At 31.7% G+C, this 24,898-nt stretch overlaps 1 protein-coding gene across 30 annotated transcripts in view; it reads right to left on the reverse strand.

The window, feature by feature from the left end:
* The window catches only part of LOC127704232 (fibropellin-3-like), a 103,024-nt gene that overhangs the window by 25,541 nt on the left and 52,585 nt on the right, over positions 1–24,898 (reverse strand). For 2 of the 30 annotated variants that reach the window (XM_052208318.1, XM_052208197.1), the window contains exon 5: positions 1,139–1,246. The exons of 12 other annotated variants lie outside the window; for them this stretch is intronic. In XM_052208318.1, the coding sequence (XP_052064278.1) occupies positions 1,139–1,246 (108 nt within the window). Of the gene's footprint in view, positions 1–371; positions 480–1,138; positions 1,247–2,468; positions 2,577–4,562; positions 4,671–5,329; positions 5,438–6,658; positions 6,767–7,424; positions 7,533–8,752; positions 8,861–24,898 lie in introns of all 30 variants that reach the window. 16 more of the 30 variants (XM_052208374.1, XM_052208200.1, XM_052208414.1 and 13 more) reach the window with 14 other exon arrangements.

Genomic DNA, 24,898 nt, shown 5'->3' on the forward strand with positions numbered 1-24,898 from the left:
AAAATATGTCTATGAGGGTTTCAAGGAACGATTCCAGAAGTATACACGTAGATGTATGCTCGAAAACGAAAAGAGTAAATAATTCTAAACTGTAGATTTGAAGCAATGAACATTGTATTATTTAATCTCAAAAATGTTTTAAAGGTTTATCCTATACGACGCATTGGAAAAATAATCCTAATTCTGACTTAATTTTGCTGCGTTAGGGATGGAAATTATTTTTGGAATCAATAGTCCAGTACTCGATTCGGCCGTTTTTTTGTTGCTGTCTTAATGGCATCTCCATTATCTGTATGCAATGAAAATAGTGATTATATTAATGTTTATATTGATTATAAATACGCACGTAAAATGAGGGTATTATTTCTTACTTTCGCATTGTAATCCTGTAAATCCGTTTAAACATGCACAAGAAAAACTCGAACCGATCACCGAACAAGTCCCAGCGTGTTCACATGGTGATCTTGAACATGGTGTTACTAGAAAAGAAAAATATACAACATTTAAGTAGTTTTGAACTATCTTTTCGTGGTTAAATAAAGCATGATTATAAAAGAAATCCAGTTGCTGTAATTAATTCTCACAGAATAGTCATTTTGCTGTTCAACGGGCCATGACTGTTGTTTAAATGAGAAAAGTATACATTATTGAAATATTTTGAAAATGTCATGATGGTGCTTCATTCCTTTAAAATAACATTACATCAATTAATGGTTGTTTTTGTTGTAAATTCTTTTATCTAGTTTTTAAACAAGGTCCTTATTGGTTTAATCAGCACTTCAATATTTGTTTTAAGTGTTCGACTTTTGACTGGTGCAGTAAAATAGGTACCGTTAATGTTATTTAGACAGGCGCATGAAAACGGTTAAACTAGATGGTTAGATCTTAACCCTCCCCTCTTTTGATCTCAATCATTAGAATAAAGAAACGCGCATTAAAACATACGATAAATACTTGTACAGGAAAACCTCTTAACTTTATAACAACGGTTGAATATTTAACTCTTGTCCTTTCCGAAACTTCTTAATTGAAACTTGGAATGCAAAGCTGATAGACAACGGACATGCTTATATGAGTATACTTTTTTTGTTTTCGATTATTACTATAAAAAAAAGATTGCTCTATTTCATAAACTTACATTTACAATGGTCACCAGTAAATCCATTTTTGCATGCACAATTTGGCTGAAATTTATCAAGAAAACACGTCCCACCATTGAAACAGCTATAGCGAACGCATGGAGTACCTGATACAAAAACCAAATGTTAAGTTAAAAGAATGTGAAAACATACAAAAACCCTTGAAGATCTGATGGTGCCTTTTAAATGTAATAATTACTGGTTTAGTTCTTTATAACAACTGCAAATTCGATTGGTTATTATGAATTTAATTCGTAATAAGTTATGAGTATATTTATTTGAAAAAAAAAATCGAAAATATGTTTTGTTACAAGTATATGATAATTTGAATACGTGACAAGCTATTTGACCAAACGGATCTATATATAATAGCAAATATATCTAAGGTCATTGACATCTTTGCCTCCGGATTCTGTCATTACTCAATATATGTGACACAGCCATGAAACTAGCTTTTCAACTTGTCACAGACTTTTTTTTCACAAGCAAAACAACGGATGGCTTTATTAGAGCAACCCCTTGGTTCTTACTCTTATTCACCTCAGTTGTTATTGAGGATCGTATGGCTTGATCTTTATGGTTCTATGTAATGTTTTGTGAAATATTGTGTGGCTTTTTGTCTCTTTTTAATTTTTTTTCTTAAAATGTCCTGATCCAAGTCAGGAATATGGCAGTTGTTATCAAATAGTTCGTTTCTATGTATGTTGGCGTTTGTTTTTGTTGCACTTCAGTGTTTCTGTTGTTCCGTTGTTTTCCTCTTATAGTTGATGTGTTTCCCTTGGTTTTAGTTTGTAACCCGGATTTGTTTTCTCTCAATTAATTTATGACTATTGAACAGCGGTATATTACTGTTGCCTTTATTTAAACCATGTTGTGATTTCTAATTCGACGTTTGATTTTTGCAAGGCAACAAGTGTCTGCCGTGATCGTACGGTGGGTCAACAGTATACTTCTTTTGAAAATATGTCTATGAGGGTTTCAAGGAACGATTCCAGAAGTATACACGTAGATGTATGCTCGAAAACGAAAAGAGTAAATAATTCTAAACTGTAGATTTGAAGCAATGAACATTATATTATTTAATCTCAAAAATGTTTTAAAGGTTTATCCTATACGACGCATTGGAAAAATAATCCTAATTCTGACTTAATTTTGCTGCGTTAGGGATGGAAATTATTTTTGGAATCAATAGTCCAGTACTCGATTCGGCCGTTTTTTTGTTGCTGTCTTAATGGCATCTCCATTATCCGTATGCAATGAAAATAGTGATTATATTAATGTTTATATTGATTATAAATACGCACGTAAAATGAGGGTATTATTTCTTACTTTCGCATTGTAATCCTGTAAATCCGTTTAAACATGCACAAGAAAAACTCGAACCGATCACCGAACAAGTCCCAGCGTGTTCACATGGTGATCTTGAACATGGTGTTACTAGAAAAGAAAAATATACAACATTTAATTAGTTTTGAACTATCTTTTCGTGGTTAAATAAAGCATGATTATAAAAGAAATCCAGTTGCTGTAATTAATTCTCACAGAATAGTCATTTTGCTGTTCAACGGGCCATGACTGTTGTTTAAATGAGAAAAGTATACATTATTGAAATATTTTGAAAATGTCATGATGGTGCTTCATTCCTTTAAAATAACATTACATCAATTAATGGTTGTTTTTGTTGTAAATTCTTTTATCTAGTTTTTAAACAAGGTCCTTATTGGTTTAATCAGCACTTCAATATTTGTTTTAAGTGTTCGACTTTTGACTGGTGCAGTAAAATAGGTACCGTTAATGTTATTTAGACAGGCGCATGAAAACGGTTAAACTAGATGGTTAGATCTTAACCCTCCCCTCTTTTGATCTCAATCATTAGAATAAAGAAACGCGCATTAAAACATACGATAAATACTTGTACAGGAAAACCTCTTAACTTTATAACAACGGTTGAATATTTAACTCTTGTCCTTTCCGAAACTTCTTAATTAAAACTTGGAATGCAAAGCTGATAGACAACGGACATGCTTATATGAGTATACTTTTTTTGTTTTCGATTATTACTATAAAAAAAGATTGCTCTATTTCATAAACTTACATTTACAATGGTCACCAGTAAATCCATTTTTGCATGCACAATTTGGCTAAAATTTATCAAGAAAACACGTCCCACCATTGAAACAGCTATAGCGAACGCATGGAGTACCTGATACAAAAACCAAATGTTAAGTTAAAAGAATGTGAAAACATACAAAAACCCTTGAAGATCTGATGGTGCCTTTTAAATGTAATAATTACTGGTTTAGTTCTTTATAACAACTGCAAATTCGATTGGTTATTATGAATTTAATTCGTAATAAGTTATGAGTATATTTATTTGAAAAAAAAATCGAAAATATGTTTTGTTACAAGTATATGATAATTTGAATACGTGACAAGCTATTTGACCAAACGGATCTATATATAATAGCAAATATATCTAAGGTCATTGACATCTTTGCCTCCGGATTCTGTCATTACTCAATATATGTGACACAGCCATGAAACTAGCTTTTCAACTTGTCACAGACTTTTTTTTCACAAGCAAAACAACGGATAGCTTTATTAGAGCAACCCCTTGGTTCTTACTCTTATTCACCTCAGTTGTTATTGAGGATCGTATGGCTTGATCTTTATGGTTCTATGTAATGTTTTGTGAAATATTGTGTGGCTTTTTGTCTCTTTTTAATTTTTTTTCTTAAAATGTCCTGATCCAAGTCAGGAATATGGCAGTTGTTATCAAATAGTTCGTTTCTATGTATGTTGGCGTTTGTTTTTGTTGCACTTCAGTGTTTCTGTTGTTCCGTTGTTTTCCTCTTATAGTTGATGTGTTTCCCTCGGTTTTAGTTTGTAACCCGGATTTGTTTTCTCTCAATTAATTTATGATATTGAATAGCGGTATATTACTGTTGCCTTTATTTAAACCATGTTGTGATTTCTAATTCGACGTTTGATTTTTGCAAGGCAACAAGTGTCTGCCGTGATCGTACGGTGGGTCAACAGTATACTTCTTTTGAAAATATGTCTATGAGGGTTTCAAGGAACGATTCCAGAAGTATACACGTAGATGTATGCTCGAAAACGAAAAGAGTAAATAATTCTAAACTGTAGATTTGAAGCAATGAACATTATATTATTTAATCTCAAAAATGTTTTAAAGGTTTATCCTATACGACGCATTGGAAAAATAATCCTAATTCTGACTTAATTTTGCTGCGTTAGGGATTGAAATTATTTTTGGAATCAATAGTCCAGTACTCGATTCGGCCGTTTTTTTGTTGCTGTCTTAATGGCATCTCCATTATCCGTATGCAATGAAAATAGTGATTATATTAATGTTTATATTGATTATAAATACGCACGTAAAATGAGGGTATTATTTCTTACTTTCGCATTGTAATCCTGTAAATCCGTTTAAACATGCACAAGAAAAACTCGAACCGATCACCGAACAAGTCCCAGCGTGTTCACATGGTGATCTTGAACATGGTGTTACTAGAAAAGAAAAATATACAACATTTAAGTAGTTTTGAACTATCTTTTCGTGGTTAAATAAAGCATGATTATAAAAGAAATCCAGTTGCTGTAATTAATTCTCACAGAATAGTCATTTTGCTGTTCAACGGGCCATGACTGTTGTTTAAATGAGAAAAGTATACATTATTGAAATATTTTGAAAATGTCATGATGGTGCTTCATTCCTTTAAAATAACATTACATCAATTAATGGTTGTTTTTGTTGTAAATTCTTTTATCTAGTTTTTAAACAAGGTCATGGCATGGTTTAATCAGCACTTCAATATTTGTTTTAAGTGTTCGACTTTTGACTGGTGCAGTAAAATAGGTACCGTTAATGTTATTTAGACAGGCGCATGAAAACGGTTAAACTAGATGGTTAGATCTTAACCCTCCCCTCTTTTGATCTCAATCATTAGAATAAAGAAACGCGCATTAAAACATACGATAAATACTTGTACAGGAAAACCTCTTAACTTTATAACAACGGTTGAATATTTAACTCTTGTCCTTTCCGAAACTTCTTAATTGAAACTTGGAATGCAAAGCTGATAGACAACGGACATGCTTATATGAGTATACTTTTTTTGTTTTCGATTATTACTATAAAAAAAGATTGCTCTATTTCATAAACTTACATTTACAATGGTCACCAGTAAATCCATTTTTGCATGCACAATTTGGCTGAAATTTATCAAGAAAACACGTCCCACCATTGAAACAGCTATAGCGAACGCATGGAGTACCTGATACAAAAACCAAATGTTAAGTTAAAAGAATGTGAAAACATACAAAAACCCTTGAAGATCTGATGGTGCCTTTTAAATGTAATAATTACTGGTTTAGTTCTTTATAACAACTGCAAATTCGATTGGTTATTATGAATTTAATTCGTAATAAGTTATGAGTATATTTATTTGAAAAAAAAATCGAAAATATGTTTTGTTACAAGTATATGATAATTTGAATACGTGACAAGCTATTTGACCAAACGGATCTATATATAATAGCAAATATATCTAAGGTCATTGACATCTTTGCCTCCGGATTCTGTCATTACTCAATATATGTGACACAGCCATGAAACTAGCTTTTCAACTTGTCACAGACTTTTTTTTCACAAGCAAAACAACGGATAGCTTTATTAGAGCAACCCCTTGGTTCTTACTCTTATTCACCTCAGTTGTTATTGAGGATCGTATGGCTTGATCTTTATGGTTCTATGTAATGTTTTGTGAAATATTGTGTGGCTTTTTGTCTCTTTTTAATTTTTTTTCTTAAAATGTCCTGATCCAAGTCAGGAATATGGCAGTTGTTATCAAATAGTTCGTTTCTATGTATGTTGGCGTTTGTTTTTGTTGCACTTCAGTGTTTCTGTTGTTCCGTTGTTTTCCTCTTATAGTTGATGTGTTTCCCTCGGTTTTAGTTTGTAACCCGGATTTGTTTTCTCTCAATTAATTTATGACTATTGAACAGCGGTATATTACTGTTGCCTTTATTTAAACCATGTTGTGATTTCTAATTCGACGTTTGATTTTTGCAAGGCAACAAGTGTCTGCCGTGATCGTACGGTGGGTCAACAGTATACTTCTTTTGAAAATATGTCTATGAGGGTTTCAAGGAACGATTCCAGAAGTATACACGTAGATGTATGCTCGAAAACGAAAAGAGTAAATAATTCTAAACTGTAGATTTGAAGCAATGAACATTATATTATTTAATCTCAAAAATGTTTTAAAGGTTTATCCTATACGACGCATTGGAAAAATAATCCTAATTCTGACTTAATTCTGCTGCGTTAGGGATGGAAATTATTTTTGGAATCAATAGTCCAGTACTCGATTCGGCCGTTTTTTTGTTGCTGTCTTAATGGCATCTCCATTATCCGTATGCAATGAAAATAGTGATTATATTAATGTTTATATTGATTATAAATACGCACGTAAAATGAGGGTATTATTTCTTACTTTCGCATTGTAATCCTGTAAATCCGTTTAAACATGCACAAGAAAAACTCGAACCGATCACCGAACAAGTCCCAGCGTGTTCACATGGTGATCTTGAACATGGTGTTACTAGAAAAGAAAAATATACAACATTTAAGTAGTTTTGAACTATCTTTTCGTGGTTAAATAAAGCATGATTATAAAAGAAATCCAGTTGCTGTAATTAATTCTCACAGAATAGTCATTTTGCTGTTCAACGGGCCATGACTGTTGTTTAAATGAGAAAAGTATACATTATTGAAATATTTTGAAAATGTCATGATGGTGCTTCATTCCTTTAAAATAACATTACATTAATTAATGGTTGTTTTTATTGTAAATTCTTTTATCTAGTTTTTAAACAAGGTCCTTATTGGTTTAATCAGCACTTCAATATTTGTTTTAAGTGTTCGACTTTTGACTGGTGCAGTAAAATAGGTACCGTTAATGTTATTTAGACAGGCGCATGAAAACGGTTAAACTAGATGGTTAGATCTTAACCCTCCCCTCATTTGATCTCAATCATTAGAATAAAGAAACGCGCATTAAAACATACGATAAATACTTGTACAGGAAAACCTCTTAACTTTATAACAACGGTTGAATATTTAACTCTTGTCCTTTCCGAAACTTCTTAATTGAAACTTGGAATGCAAAGCTGATAGACAACGGACATGCTTATATGAGTATACTTTTTTTGTTTTCGATTATTACTATAAAAAAAGATTGCTCTATTTCATAAACTTACATTTACAATGGTCACCAGTAAATCCATTTTTGCATGCACAATTTGGCTGAAATTTATCAAGAAAACACGTCCCACCATTGAAACAGCTATAGCGAACGCATGGAGTACCTGATACAAAAACCAAATGTTAAGTTAAAAGAATGTGAAAACATACAAAAACCCTTGAAGATCTGATGGTGCCTTTTAAATGTAATAATTACTGGTTTAGTTCTTTATAACAACTGCAAATTCGATTGGTTATTATGAATTTAATTCGTAATAAGTTATGAGTATATTTATTTGAAAAAAAATCGAAAATATGTTTTGTTACAAGTATATAATAATTTGAATACGTGACAAGCTATTTGACCAAACGGATCTATATATAATAGCAAATATATCTAAGGTCATTGACATCTTTGCCTCCGGATTCTGTCATTACTCAATATATGTGACACAGCCACGAAACTATCTTTTCAACTTGTCACAGACTTTTTTTTCACAAGCAAAACAACGGATGGCTTTATTAGAGCAACCCCTTGGTTCTTACTCTTATTCACCTCAGTTGTTATTAAGGATCGTATGGCTTGATCTTTATGGTTCTATGTAATGTTTTGTGAAATATTGTGTGGCTTTTTGTCTCTTTTTAAATTTTTTTCTTAAAATGTCCTGATCCAAGTCAGGAATATGGCAGTTGTTATCAAATAGTTCGTTTCTATGTATGTTGGCGTTTGTTTTTGTTGCACTTCAGTGTTTCTGTTGTTCCGTTGTTTTCCTCTTATAGTTGATGTGTTTCCCTCGGTTTTAGTTTGTAACCCGGATTTGTTTTCTCTCAATTAATTTATGACTATTGAACAGCGGTATATTACTGTTGCCTTTATTTAAACCATGTTGTGATTTCTAATTCGACGTTTGATTTTTGCAAGGCAACAAGTGTCTGCCGTGATCGTACGGTGGGTCAACAGTATACTTCTTTTGAAAATATGTCTATGAGGGTTTCAAGGAACGATTCCAGAAGTATACACGTAGATGTATGCTCGAAAACGAAAAGAGTAAATAATTCTAAACTGTAGATTTGAAGCAATGAACATTATATTATTTAATCTCAAAAATGTTTTAAAGGTTTATCCTATACGACGCATTGGAAAAATAATCCTAATTCTGACTTAATTTTACTGCGTTAGGGATGGAAATTATTTTTGGAATCAATAGTCCAGTACTCGATTCGGCCGTTTTTTTGTTGCTGTCTTAATGGCATCTCCATTATCCGTATGCAATGAAAATAGTGATTATATTAATGTTTATATTGATTATAAATACGCACGTAAAATGAGGGTATTATTTCTTACTTTCGCATTGTAATCCTGTAAATCCGTTTAAACATGCACAAGAAAAACTCGAACCGATCACCGAACAAGTCCCAGCGTGTTCACATGGTGATCTTGAACATGGTGTTACTAGAAAAGAAAAATATACAACATTTAAGTAGTTTTGAACTATCTTTTCGTGGTTAAATAAAGCATGATTATAAAAGAAATCCAGTTGCTGTAATTAATTCTCACAGAATAGTCATTTTGCTGTTCAACGGGCCATGACTGTTGTTTAAATGAGAAAAGTATACATTATTGAAATATTTTGAAAATGTCATGATGGTGCTTCATTCCTTTAAAATAACATTACATCAATTAATGGTTGTTTTTGTTGTAAATTCTTTTATCTAGTTTTTAAACAAGGTCATGGCATGTTTTGATTTTGATGAATTTAAACTTCAAATCGGAATTCAAATATATAAGACGATGTTTATGAATTTGATAACCCCTTAATTTAACGCAGTGTCTATATATTTCTGGCAAGCCGGAAGAATAGGTAGAAATCTCTCTCTTTTCGGCAATCTGTTTGCGCATGCGCAAATGTTCCATTTTAACAGAATGGCATATGGCAAAATCCACGTTTCGAGAATAACAGATCGTGTTTTATATTTAAAGATGTCCTGAAGAAAATTTGGGACAATGAGATGCTAAATGTCTATAGAACAGACTCCAGAACAATACCGTGTGCATGCACAAAAGGAATACAGCGGGTGAAATAAAACTGAAATTGCTGATTTATCCTTTTTCTTTACCATTATCAATGCAGCCAAAACAATAAAACAATTCTTAGGAAAACGCCCAACTCAACTACAATTGTTGCATGATTTGTAAGTTCTTCTACAACGGAGATGTATAAACATGCACAGATATACTTTGGGTATAATCCCCGCGCCCCCTCTTTTCATTTTAATCTGTTCTACTTATTTTCTCAATTAAACAAATATTATATATTTGCAACTGTTAACACAATCTTACTTTGAGGGAAGACGAAATCTGCCTACCCTTTTCTCATATTTTCTTATGTGTTAAAAATCATCGAACATGTAAGTAAACAATCTTGTAAAATCAATTGACGACTTCATTGGACTAAACTTAAAGGAAAAGATAAATTCAGGATCTTCTTTCGGAACCATTGATATCCAGTAAATCCATACATCAATAGTCCGACTCCTAATCTTGCAGGAAATGCAAAGGAGGAACATAAAGTGGGGGAAATATTTTTGACTCCCATTCCCTTAGAAGCAATATAAAAGTTTGAACATGCTGTATACTATATAATTTAAAGCTGTTTATATATACGGAGAATCGGCGTGTTCCAAAGAACAGCATATAGAAATGAATTGAAGTTTGTACGTGAGAAGTTTATTCCTATTGTAATTTTGTTTTTATCTAGTGTTTTCCTCTTCATTATTACTTTTTTCATGAATTTTTTATCTTGAGCTTATAATCAGTAACGTCGTCCGCGCAGAGAACATGCAAAACATTAATAGATCCAATTCTCAGTGTTTGCACGGGAGGTAGGTGTTTGTCACTACATTCGCCTGTGGTTACTACTACAATAACCTCTTAACTAAAACATATTCATTATTCATTGCTGTGTTTTGCCTGAAAAAAAGCATAATAGTATAGGAAAGCTATTCTTTCAAATCCAGAATACTCATATACTAACTTGTACAACTGGCACCAGTAAATCCATTTTTACATGCACATTTTGGCTGAAATTCATCAAGAAAACACGTCCCACCATTGGCACAGCTGTAATTAACACATGGTGTACCTGTAAAAAAACCCACGGTATTTTAAAAGAAATTTACCATATATTTTAACTTAAATGTCGTATAATGCCATCAAACTTTTTTTTTCTCATTTCCGTGTTGTAAGGTTCCTATTTAATAGACGTATATTTCACATACCATTTTATTTATATTGAACTGATTGTTTGTCTGACTACATGGATATGCTTTGTCTTTAAAATATTCAAGCCATTAAGTAAAGTTAAAAATCAGTTCTTAAATTCAGCGGTGTTACATAAAGAATACAATTTTCTGTAATATTAAATATCAGTTATAAAACTGATCGATGATACAGAAGGCGACCATTTAAGTGCAAAACTCCTATCACGTGTCAAATGACGATTTTGGCCGTCTGACTTACTATCACGTGTCAACTGACGATTTTGGTTGTCCGACTAACTCTCACGTGTCAACTGACGATTTTGGCTGTCCGACTTACTATCACAGGCCTAGGTCAACTGACGATTTTGGTCGTCCGAATTACTAGCACGTGTCAACTGAAGATTTTGGCCGTCCAACCTACTATCACGTGTCAACTGACAATTTTGGCCATCCGACTTATCTGTAGATCTTGTATAGCTGATCATTTATGCTTTTTACAATTTCAATCAATTGAAGTTTCAATACTAAAACCATAACGTAATATTGTAAGTAAAAATCGTCATTAAGTGGCAATAATTCCTATAGGAGTCTACTGACGATTTTGACCATATTGTCTCATTTCTAGATCTCGTCTTGCTTGACATTCTTGCAATTTAACGTATCTCTGTATCTGTTATCGATTTCAAGGCAATAGCCAAAAGTGCTTCATTTGCTCCAAAAGAGATTTTCGAATTTGTGTTTAATTTTGAAATATGAAGCTTAAACTGCTGTTTTTCTCTTATGTTTTATTTCAAACAGTTGTGACAAGCCAACAATATAATGACAAACATTTGCAGTGTAATCGCAATGCATCATTTCTGCCAAATTTCAAAACATTTTGTTTTGTGGTTTCTCATGGAGAATATTTTTTTCAAAAATAACAGGACAGACGAAGGCGAAGTTCGCAAAGTCATGGTAGTTGAAAATACAAAACCAACTGCGTACCAATGTAATATACAAATTTGAATTCCAAATGATGACCACGAACAACAGTAGTCAATTTGCACATATACGACCAAACCAGAGAAGACTGTAGAAGAATGTAAACAGTATATGTTGTACTGTCCCATATTTTGGTAATTCCTCTGAGCCTTTTTTTTACATTGTAGTAGATCAAACAAAACCAAAAACGATTTATATACAATAAAAGGATGATTATGATTGCAATAATAAAGTAATAACAAAAATACAGCATGCCAAGGTTAGTTCAATCGTGGAAGTCCCATAAAATCAAACGTTAGACTTTATCAACCAATGAAACGAATGGAAACCAACTGTCATATTCCTGATTTGGTACAGGCATTTTTCCGGACAAAAGAAATGGTGGGTTAAACCTGGTTTTAATGTAAGCTAAACCTCCCACTTCTTTTACAAAACGAGAAAACTATCTACGAGAGAACAAATTGCGTAGTTGTAAGCAAAAACTTATAAAATAAAAGATGTGGATTTAAGCACATTACGACATTCAACAATGAGCAAAACCCACGTATCGTCAGCTATTAAAGGCCCCTGAGATGACAAAATTTGAGACAATTGAAACGGAAAAAAACCAATGGTCAGTATGACAAAACAATGAACCAAACATTAAATATGACAGACAACAACCAACATCACACACTGAATTACTAGTTCCTGGCTTGGAACATGCACATATAAGCGCTTGTTTCCCGTACCTAAGACAGGTGTAACAGCCCAACATAGGAACAAACTGAAGCCATCAGTTGAAAATAGTTTTACCAATCAGATTTTCACGAAACCCCAAAACAACAAGTATTAGGACACATGACACAAGGTACCACTGAGTACTCAAAGTTATTGAAAGCTTGTTCAAAACCAATAACAACTAATGAATCAATCATATTTTCATAGACTAAAGTATCAATCAGTATACATCAAACAAATTTAGTGTAAGCACGTCATAAACCTTCTTTTTTTTCAAAAGGCTAGGCGTTATTTGTCTAAAACAAATGTGTCATTAAATTACATAGGCACATGGAAATTAACTTTTCGAATAAGATTTGGTTCCCAAAACACAAGAAGCGTCAAATTAAAGTAGAACTTACTCATGCTTACAGATTAAGTCATTTACAGAACAACTACAATATAACTAGGAGTCCAAAATAATTTGTTATTTTGCGTTTAATTCGTATTACGGAATTCCACAATTCGTAATAACAATTTAATTATATGATAATGATTTTAAAAAAAAATAATAAAACGAATTGATAATTTATTTTTGAAAGACTGCTGTATGCGCATTTGACGAAATATAATTACGGAAATGTCTTATATCAACTTCCGATATTAACAAGATTTAAAATAAAAAGTGAATAAACTTGTACCTTCACATTTTAATCCATTAAAACCAGTATGGCAGTTGCAGATTGCTTTGTCTCCGGAAACAGAACAATTCCCATCATGAAGACACTGTACATACTCACACGGAGATGCTATAAATAAAGTAACATCTGCAATTGTTACATTTTAGTACTCAGTGCTAAAGGGAAATTATGTTTCACATGAAAGAAAAAAATCATAATAATTTAACAATGCTTTCTATGGCTCACTAAATACACAAAACAAAATAGCCAACAACAATCCATGAACCCAAAACATGTGATCATTTCCTTTTAAATTACAGTTTAACCATATTTTATTATGTAAGAATAACAAAAGAGATAGTACATAAGTAATGAAAAATATCATAGAGACATAGATCCTAATTCATCAACTAAGGGTTGACCAGATAAAAACAGTTGTCTCCCCTAGACTTTTTTTTGTTTGTTTACCTCACATTTAAAACGTAGTTTGGTTGAGTTTAGGGTAATTGGTATTAGTTGTTATTCTGTGAAATTGTTTTTTTTTTTTTTTCTTTGGCACGCATATAAAAAAACCTCATTCTTTGCTTTCATTTTGCATAAAATCAAATTTCTTACCCTTTGTTGATATCATTAACCACAATAGTACACTAAGAGCTGACATTAACCCAACACATACAAAGGCAGATACTGCACATGCTGTTCTCCATTTTCTGCTTACTACTTTCACATCGACCAGTTTTTGTTTTGTAGGTAGTTGTAAGTCGATGTCTTTTGTGTTTTCATTTCTGTCGTCCCCAAACTTTTTCTTGTTGCGTGAATTTCTAGATTTGCTCGTACCACGTTCATTCCAATTTGTATATTTGTTTTGATCCTTTTTTTCTTCTGACGGCTTATCAACATATTCGGCAATTTCCTCATAATCTTGTTGATTATCATCTTCATCTGAAATAACAGTTATTTTTGTGTCAAACTTTTCATTTTCATAAATTCGCAAGCCCTTTTTATAATTAACAGCCATTCAATTGGAATATTGATATCAACAAAACTTTCTAAAAAAATATAAGTTGACCTTTTGTATAACGGAAGAACCTGGATCTGTTTTATATAGAAATAGACATTTCCTTGTTTACTTTCGTTGGATTGAAAATGGATCATTTTGTCGAAAGCCTATGTTTATATTAAAGACCAAACAGCCTATTCAGTTCTACCAGTGATTTTTCCTTAAAATTTTGTGTGAAGGTATTTCATGATTTGAGGAACAAAATATGATAAAAAAAATTGGGGGTCACCGACTTAGTTTTGTCACTATAGCAACCTCAGTTTCGTGTTTTCCCGAATATTAACATGATATTTGCTTGTTATTTAAACTCTCAAAAAATCCCATTATATCAAACCTACAAGCATAATTCTTGTTTCATGTTAAAGAGTAGATTTGTGTCTATCAAATACAGGTTCAAGAGTTTAAGACTCTTATTGTTTTGATCTTAAAAAATATGATTTATTTCATTCCCGCCAAAAATAAAACGCAAGAATGAAAAACGTTTCAAGTATTAAAAAATATCTACCAGTGATTTTTTTCATAAAAATTTCAAGAAGGAAAGTGCCATGTGTACTCTTCAAAATAAAGCAAAAAAATGTATATGTCACCGACCTTTCAAAAAAGTTATGATTAATTTTCATGTTTTTTTCTCGTTCGTTTTGAAGAAAAGAGTTGTCTTTCTTCAGAACATTGAATCTGACGTCATAGTACAAGTTTTCCTTGCTGGCGCACTATTTGAAAAAAAATGCAAATTGGACGTTTGAAACCCACATTTAAATTTTCAAGAATCTAAAATAACAACTATATTAACCTACTTTATTATCCAGTAATACAAGAGATCACATGTATGTATCAGTATCAGATCTCATGATGTTGTTGCCGCACAAAATTAACCTTCAGAAACACCTTCCGTCGGAATGAAAAATTGTTCGAAATAACCTTTTACGACGCTTTAGAAAGGAAAGTCTGTTTTTGTCCTCTCCCTCTTATAAGCAAAATCATTGAAAACAAAAAGAGAAATGAAAGTTGACACTGGTTAACTTACAGACTATTTGACTATATTAAACTAGATGTGTGGGGTTTTTTGTCGCGTCATTTCAGAACTTTGCCCTAGCGCACTCTTTCGCTACTGTTGACAGACGGACACACATTAGCACGGACGGACTTCTTTATACCATTATGTGTCCCGACTAGGACGAACGTATACAAATTATTCCATCTAGTGTGTGGATTCATTATTTCTGGATATTTAAAATATAAGAAAATTAAAATTATAGGTATAATATATGAATTAAAGTTTTTGATCCTAAAACGTTTTACATCCATTTAACCTATCATAAAATACAATCCCCGTTATAATACCTCACGTGTTTTGAATAAACGAGACAGTAAATACAAAATACAAATAAGTTTTGAATGCAAACATTGATTTAGAATCTAAGAAATAATTTTCCGTTGAAAACTATAAAGTATTTCTCAAAACAGGTTGAAATATTATGAATCTAAATAGCTCATTTTGGAAATTAAAACAAAGACAAGGTATGTATAAATTGCCGGCATTGAAAATCGAAATTTGTTTCCAATCTTTCCGGTCATTGTAGCTTTTTGAAAGTGAGAAATTTTATGATGGATCTTATTCTTGAAGCAATTGTTTTTGTCATAAGTTAAATTTACAACAAGTTTAGTTTTAAAACCGTAAATTTTGATTTTAATTCACATTCACTGAGTATATTAATTTCTTATATTTTTTGCCTTAAGCTTCTGTGAGATCAGGCGAAATCTTTATCATTTCTCCTTGAGACAATTTGAAATGAAACAAATGACAAAAGACAGTGAACCTTTATCATTTTTATTTTTACTATAAGATTTTGTCAATTAAGCAGTATAGATAAAATTTAACTTCATTGTAAGATCACCATTATTTTACGAGAATCTTAATGACATAAGTTAATCTCAACATGCATACGTTGCCAGTATATCGAAACTTCTAGAAAGTATTGTTTAACGGCCTAACCTTCTGAAACTCAATTTTGAAAATCAAATATTAAGTTAAAATTCTAAGCGTAAGTCATATAAATTTACCAGTGTAAAGTTACACGGGCGTACGAGATTTGCGCCGATTTAAAAAAAATTTCGATCTTTAATTTGCTCCGATTTGATTCTTTCATTAGCGCCTATTTTATTTTTTTTATCACTAGCCCCGATACTATATTTGCTATACGAGTAAATACATGTACATGAAGTAAACCTAGAATGTATATTGCATGGTAATATAAGGATATAAACAGTGTTCCCTTATGTTTACGATAATTTTGGTCATATTGTTCGAGAACTTCGTTTTGACACGAGAAAGAAAAGATGGCCTTCGTTGTTGGCAAGTACAACAAGTATAGAAAAGATAAAATGACAAGAAAGGAATATATCAGATGTGTGGCATATAAATTCTCGACAAGATAATAATTCATTGTACTAGTATTTCGATTTTATTGTGGTGCTTTGAAATGCTGTAAAAAGAAGTTTTACTCCGTGATTTTAGTGGATGTAAACAGAGTGCACAAATATCTTTTAAATTGACTTATCCTGCTCGAAATTCTACTCCCACCTCCCCTTTGAGAGCAGGGGACAACAGTTATATACATGTTGTAATTGACATTTCATAACATATGTACAACAGGCTAACGGAAGAGGTTTATATGATAAATAAAAAAATAACTTTCACCTATAATTTACCTGTACACAATCGGCGCGAATGAAAGACAAAATCGGCGCAAGTGAAAGAAAAAAGTGAAATGCAGATCGGCGCTAATGCAAAAAGCCGAGTTCAAAATTTATATTTGTATTATTATTTTTATTAGAACGGAGGTTACAGATAGTGTAGTATCTTTTGTGTCCATTTGTGTTTAATTTCCACTAGGTATCAGCGCGACGCTTAATTAAACTTTTCTTGGAAGACGTAGTTTTAAGCGTACACCATGTTGGAATCCGTGAAAAACGCGAAATAGGCACCCGACCCGATCCTGCAATGTTAGCCAGTAATAGTGGAAATCTATTAGTAAAATTAGTCCGCTAGTAGTACTAATAACAGTATACTTTTATACTGCACAGTACAAATGTTAGAAGTTGTAGAACTAACAACGTACAATATATACATATTACTCAGTACAAACACGGACCTTTTCCGGGATATTATGGCGTAGTATTACAGTTTCAGTGTTACCACTAATAAGGTTAACAACGTACTTGTTATATTACCCGGATCAACGCCGGGAACAACTTCTGCGGTAAGCGACTGCTTATGAAGTTTTTGAAACAACACAAATTGTAATTAATGTTTGTTGGCTTTAGATATAAACCTCCACCTGAAGCTAGGCAATAGCTCTTTGGCCAATAAACATCAGACTGAAAAATGAACATGATGAAACTATATTCATTTTTTTCTTCATCTTTCAATTAGGTTTTATTGGAAAATAGTTGCTATGACGGATCAGTTAGATACCTCAGTTCTCACTCCAGCATGATGCAAAATGTATCAATATAAGCATATATGACTTAAACATAACAGCTGCATGATGGATTGGATACGAAATTTATTAAAATAAGCATTATATGACATAAATCGACATAATTCGAAGCATACTTTTCATAACAAGTATTGACAATAATCTTTACATTGCATGTGCATAATCCATATATATTATTTTTGAGAATATTTTCATGTGCCATGGTATTGTTTACTATTTTGAGCGCTCTTGAATAAAGAATATGTTATAAGACAATTTCGCAGATCTTCGCAGTGTACTGATATTTTTTAAGATATAGTTTTTCGTTTACATGAATTAAGACGCATTTTATTGAAAAAGCAGTTACAAATATACATCCAATATAAACCAGGATTTATAAATGTTTTAACCTATTTATCGCCCCGTTTATCACTCGATTTATTTTTTAATATTCTAAATTATTTGTATTGGAATCTAGGCTAAACCTCGGTTCTACTTTTTGGTATGCACCCAGATCTACAACGTACGTCACGAGTCACGTGTTTTGTGTAAGTTTCCAGCCGCCATTTTTGGAATTTTGAAGCGATCATAGGTAAGTATTCTATGATTTATTTGCCATGAAAGCATGTATCGGTAAAAATATATAGACAAGCACATAACAGGGGTCGATATTGACATGGTTTAGCATTACTGCTTCATGTTAAAACGACCTAACTTTTCAAACACTCTTAAAAATCGTGAGCGGATCCTGCATAGTGTGAAATTACTATCTTTTCCCTCGTAACAGAATGATACATATCCGAGGGGGGTACAATTCAAATCGGCACCCATAGAAAAAGTCAAATCGGCACCTGGTTAAATCGGCATCTAGTCAAATCCAATAATAATCCATTATTTGATACAATATAAACAGATAAATAATTCTAAAAATGTATAAACAAGAATTTCTATACAAATCCTTGGTATAAATGATCTTTCTATCTTTAAATTATTGTTGGGGTTTGGCTTTATCTTTTTAATTTATATTACTCATTACATCTACATATAGCATGTATAGTTAAAATTCACCAAGCAGTTAAAATACATATTATAAGTTTTCTCAACAATCTGTGACTGACGTTTTGATTAGTTATCTTTTCAATTGATATTAATAACTTTTATCAATTACAGTTATTATTACATAATTAACATGTTTGTTGTTTTAAATCTAAACAGGTTGTTATTGATGTTTTTTTACTTTAAAAACTAAGTAAAAAACATGAAGCCATTAGTAGGCATTACACAAGCTGTTGTTGTTTGATCATGAGAAAATTATAAGCAGGAAAAGGGGAAATTATGAGTCCCTTTCATTACTATCACTAATCAACCTTGAATGTAAGATAACAATCAGGTAAGGTGGGTTTTTTTTCAGGAAAGTTTAAACACCATTAAACAAACAAATGGATATAGTTTTCCAATAATGGAAAATTCTCCTATGGTTAAAACATGCATAAAAATATCTAATACCGTGAATACACATCAAGTTGAATGGAAAAAATACATACACAGAAACCCCCCAAAAATGAAAATAAGTCAATATTTGTAGACAACCCCTTGTTTATTTTAATCTATTTGCTTCAAATACTGAAAATATTGAACATGGGTGGCGAAATGACTACATCGGGTGCCAATTTGACCAAGTGCCAATTTGATCTCAGGCTTAAGGAGACAAAATTCAGCTAAACACCAAAATGCGTTTACACATAACCCAGAGATCATTATTTGCTTTCCAAAATAAATTACTGTACCAATCGGAATTTTAACCTGTGACCCTTTGCACAGAAAGTCTCTGCTCTACCAACTCAGCTAAATGAGTAATCCACAAGCACATGTTTAAGTATCAACAAGGTGAGACCTAATGACATACCGGCAATATCAACATCACTTACCCTGGCTGTGTAAGCGTAATTTCATTCCACCCTGTTTTTATTCCTGGTGACTGTTTTTCACTAGAGAATATTGGATGTAAATAGCGTGAAAGCGTTTATCTTGATATCATTGTTTTTGTTGAGCCTGCGACTATGAGCAGGATCTGCTTACCCTTCCGGAGCACCTGAGATCACCCCCAGTTTTTGGTGGGGTTCGTGTTGCTTAGTCTTTGGTTTTCTATGTTGTGTCATCTGTACTATTATTTGTCTGTTTGTCTTTTTATTTTTGGCCATGGCATTGTAAGTTTGTTTTCGATCTATGAGTTTGACTGTCCCTCTGGTACATGTATCTTTCGTCCCTCTTTTGTCATCCATACATGTTGTAAGCCAGAGTTATCAGTACTGAACTTCAGTCTGAGATTTGTAAATTTGAAATCGTTTGCAATAGGACCTAAAAAGAAGATAAATGTGTACATTTGTTAATGTACCTCAGCTACTAACATTACATTCAGGGGGTAAACACGTAGATGCTGATAGTGATAATACTTCAAAGAGATGCCTACTTCCATCACCACATGACATGTTTGCTATTTAGTTTATTGGGGCATTTCTCAACTACTTATTGGAGAGATAATAAATATTATTCCCTCTTTTCTTTTACCATGGAAGTTATATGTTTATCAGTATATTGGTATTATAGAACTTGTTTGCTCTTTTGCATTTTCATAAAATATGTGTTATATTTCATAGCATAGAGGGGGGGGGGGGAATTCTCAGACAATAAATGCCTGTGATTCAAAAATTTATTTTGAAACTTGCATTTCTAGAACTTCAAGTGAAATTAAATTGATATGAATACTGTGTATTCTATAATTCATTCATAACAAAAATAATAAAAAAAAAGCTTTATAAACATGATAAATGGTTCTACATTGACCTATAATGGTTTACTTTTTTTTAAATTGTTAATTGGATGGAGCGTTGTCTCATTGGCACTCACACCACATCTGCCTATATCTAACATCCAAATTCCACTAATAATACTTAAAATTTTGATTTTATAATCAAACTTGATTGTAGACCCAAGTTTGTTTTTTATTATTATGAAGGAGTCATAATTTAATGCAGCTTTTAGATTAATGATAAAAAATGCAAATCATCCATACTCCGAGGCGGATCCAGAAATTTTCATAAGTGGGGGCCCACTGACTGCCTAAAAGGGGTTCACGCTTCAGTGATTCCCTATATAAGCAAACAATTTTTTTCCCAAAAAGGGGGGGGGGGGTGGCCCCCTGCCCCCCTTAATCCACCTCTGATAATAAGAAATGAAGAATCAAAAGAAATGACATAGTAAATATACTGGATGTTAATATCAAATCAAGATTTTTACAACTATTTACAAGTCAGTGTTTTAAAATAAAAACAAAAACAAAAACATAGTTCACTATCTGGATTTACAGGGTTTTATTTATGTTCTCTACAAGTATGTTTGTATTGAAATTTGTGAGAAACCACACACCAGGACCCTCCAGGACCTACTGCTTTTCATAGTTGTTGAGGTTGAAGATTATTTTATCTAGCCTTTCAGTTGACTAACAATCAGTTGTTCAAGCTTTATGAAGTCCCACTGTGACCACATGGCCATTTATGTGGACTTTAATTATATAATAATATACTACATGTAATTACTTGAACTACATGTTATAAGACAAAGGAGATAAAAACTAGGAATTATGTATCCACAATCCCTTGCTCGGCAAAAATAAATATTAAGTCTCAATTTTAAAATTAGAAAAGTTTATTTGTTTATTAATAAGTTGTTTCATTTATTTATCAATTATTATAATACATTGACTCTATTGTCATTTGATGATTATTACAAATTGTTGAAGTGGATTAACATGATTACATCTATTATATAAATATGTTTTGATTATAAACATAATGTATCATCTTTCAGTTTCATTATAACTAATTTTAACTATAAACATGTAAAAATTGAAAATGTCATTTATATTATACAAATTTAGAATTTAACAAAATTATTGTTTAAAAGTTTTGAAATTTTTTTTACTTTCATGATGTTTTAGGAAATTATAACATATGTAAAGAAATACAGATATTTGGAAACAATAAGAACTTGTATAAATCCGTTCCCAAAAGAAGGATTGTTATGTCTAGATTTGGCGACTTTAGTTGCAAGCGACAAATAGCAAATCGTAAAACTGCATGTACAGGAAATATTAAAAATGTCAAGTTTTTGTTTTGGTTAGAGCAAGGACTTTATATGAGATTAGAGACACATTTGTAATGAACTGTGAACTACTTTATAATTTTTTTAAAAACTTGTGTAGAATTTTTGACACCATTTATATTTGGAGAAAACATTTTCAAAGCCTGTGATACGAGAACATTAAATTTGATAACTTCTCAAATTTCATTCCAGTATACAATTTTTTTTTTAGAAAATCAGTCATTTCTTATTCAAATTTATATTGAACATTTTATAAAATAGATATAAAGATAAAATACATACTAAACACAAATATTATTTTGCGAAAAAAAAAAAGAAAAAAAAGGGGGGGATGTCTGGAGCTTATAAAATTCAAACCTCAGAAGATTTTGCCACTAGCTGATTTTGATATCAATGTATTTATGTGGAACAATACTTTTACACTATATAGTACACATGTGGTAATTTCTGGTCAGTCATCTAAGATATTGTGGTAATCAGAAGATTTCATGCGGTGATGACAAATAAACAAGTGTTTGAAATTAATGATTTGTCAATAAGCTGTTAATTGGTTAATGTTCTGCCTATTTTGCTGAAGAAACTCAAAATCTGGTGTTTATCATGTATACAGCTTGAAAATCAGAGCAGATAGGGTTTTTTTCCTAACAATAGATATTAGAAAATGATAAGTTCAATGTTATTATAGGCACCAATTATGATTTGAATCATCGTTATAAATATGATAGTAAAGTCACAATAAAACTATTAGAAGAAAAAAATATCTCCTTATTTTAAGCCACTGTAAAACATTTGGTCATAATGGAATTGTTTTGAGTTGTAAATATCATTTCAATTTTTTAAAAGGCTTTGTTTCATTCTTGGAAAAGTTTTCTTTTTCTTTTATGAAGTCAAGTTAACATGTACATGTATATAAATTTGCATTTCAAATATCTGAATTGAGAACCATCATGTTTAAGAATTGATTTTCAAATGTTTAGAAAAATATATCAAACTTGATGATTTCTTTCTTTGTGAATCCAGTACACAAAAAAAATAATTAAAAAAATTGAAAATTTGTAAAAAATCATTTAATATGGTCATTTATGCCTTATTTATTCATATATCTCAAATGTGTTGGTAATATGCTTTAAATTACACTAAAATAGGAGACAAACTATCCATATTTTTTTTAAATTTATGAATTTCTTTGTAAATGATGTAGTAACAATTTGTAAACTGATCAAAACATCAGCAGACAGCTTGTCACTGATGTTTGCCAGGTCAGGTGTTGCATTCCCAAATAGCAATAAGGTTTATTGACTGTTAAAGATGATAAATAATCATTAATAATGTTTAAGATGATGTAAGCCTACAAAAACACAAGCTCTTATGATCTTTTAAGTCAATCCCTATAACTTTAAAACAATGTCATGAATGAGTTGATATAAACAAGAAGATGTGGTAAGAGTACCAATGAGACAACTCTCAACCCAAATCACAGCGCATAAAAATTTAACAATTATAGGTCAAAAACATGGAGACTTGGCTCACACCAAACAACAAGTTATAAAGGGCCCAAAAAATAACTGAAAAACCAACTGTCGAATCAATATGTAAAAACAGAAACCAGAAACACCTATGAACAAGTTTCTACACCAACAAATGACAACCACTTAACAATGGCATCTGATTTAGGACAGGTGCATACAAAAAAATGCAGCATTTTAGACATAATATAACAGGAGCCAATCTTCACCCTTACTGGAGACTGTAATGTAACATTACAATATAAAAAGACTCACTATAAATTATCAATTGAAATGGATGAACTTGATCACAAAGACATTTAAACAAAAACAATTAAGCATACAGATATATGCATACACTCAAATGAATGCCAGTTTGATATAATCATCTACATGTATGACACAATAATCAATATAAACAATATAAAACTTATATGTTTCATGAAAATTATTTAGTTGGAAATTTTCTGTTTGAAGTTAAATTTGCCTGGAAATTTTCTTTTGGAAGTTAAATTTGCCTGGAAATATTTATTTCCACAGGATACTTTCTTGGAACTTTTAGTATTATTCTCATTTTTTTCCTGGAATATTTTTTAGAATTTTTAAAATATTCTGGAAATTATTGCCAACTGAGAAAATATTTTCTGGAAAATCTGAGATTTTTACAGATTTTTTTTCTGGAAATCCTAAACCTTCTATAGGGGGGTATGGATTATTTCTGGAATAGCCCAATCCCGGTAAAGGTTTTTTTTTTCTACACCGAACAAATTTTATTTGTTAATTCTAGAACTGAATTTGATTACACTTAATTTATGTAAATATGACAATCTTGCAATAGGTACTAATATTAGCTGCCTGTTTTTTTTATATAGCGTATTTCAAAAGAGAGAAAAAAAAGAAACTTTGTTTTTGTTTACCTTTTCTACCTCACACGTAGAGAGCTAAAATAAAATATAAAACGGAATCAAAATCGGAATTCTTCCGGAGTAATCTCGTTTAATCAATCAATTTTTTAAATAAAATCTTTTTACACGTTGGCGTTTATGTTGTCTTCTCACTTTTGCAAACATTTTATACACCGTTCAAGTTAATGTCTTTAATGAAATTGAAGGATACGACGTTGCAAACAGCACTGTATGTAAAACCGAGTACATCGGGAAAACTTGTGTCGACTCGTTTAACATTTTCTAAAAATGATTTCATTACCCTCAATATCATTACCAGCTGATTACTATGACCAATCTGAATGTCATGTGGATATTTCTGTTTTGTTTCTTCTTTCAATGCTGTCTGTGCCTGACTAGTTGACGTTACTTCCTGATCATGAGTTGTGACGCCGATATTTCTAAGTCACGGCTTATCATTTTTTACCCGAAAAGGATCAGACAGCAAAGCCCTTCTTTTACCTCTTCTCGTGTATTGTGTGACTGATTTGGAAATTTTTCCTTATGAAAATCATGTTGGTGCCATTCAACACGCTTTGAATCAAAACAACCCTTGTCATGATTTTTGATGTCCCCGAATTGAACATATTTTGTTATAACTACCAGCAGGTAACATCTATACTGTACAGTATAAAAGTATACTGTTGTTAGTGTTACTAGCAGACTAATTTTACTAATAGATTCCCACTAATAGTGGCTAATATTGCAGGATCGGGTGGTC

This window comes from Mytilus californianus, unplaced genomic scaffold, assembly GCF_021869535.1.
Source record: "Mytilus californianus isolate M0D057914Y unplaced genomic scaffold, xbMytCali1.0.p SCAF_1, whole genome shotgun sequence".
NCBI classification, from domain to species: Eukaryota; Metazoa; Mollusca; class Bivalvia; order Mytilida; family Mytilidae; genus Mytilus; species Mytilus californianus.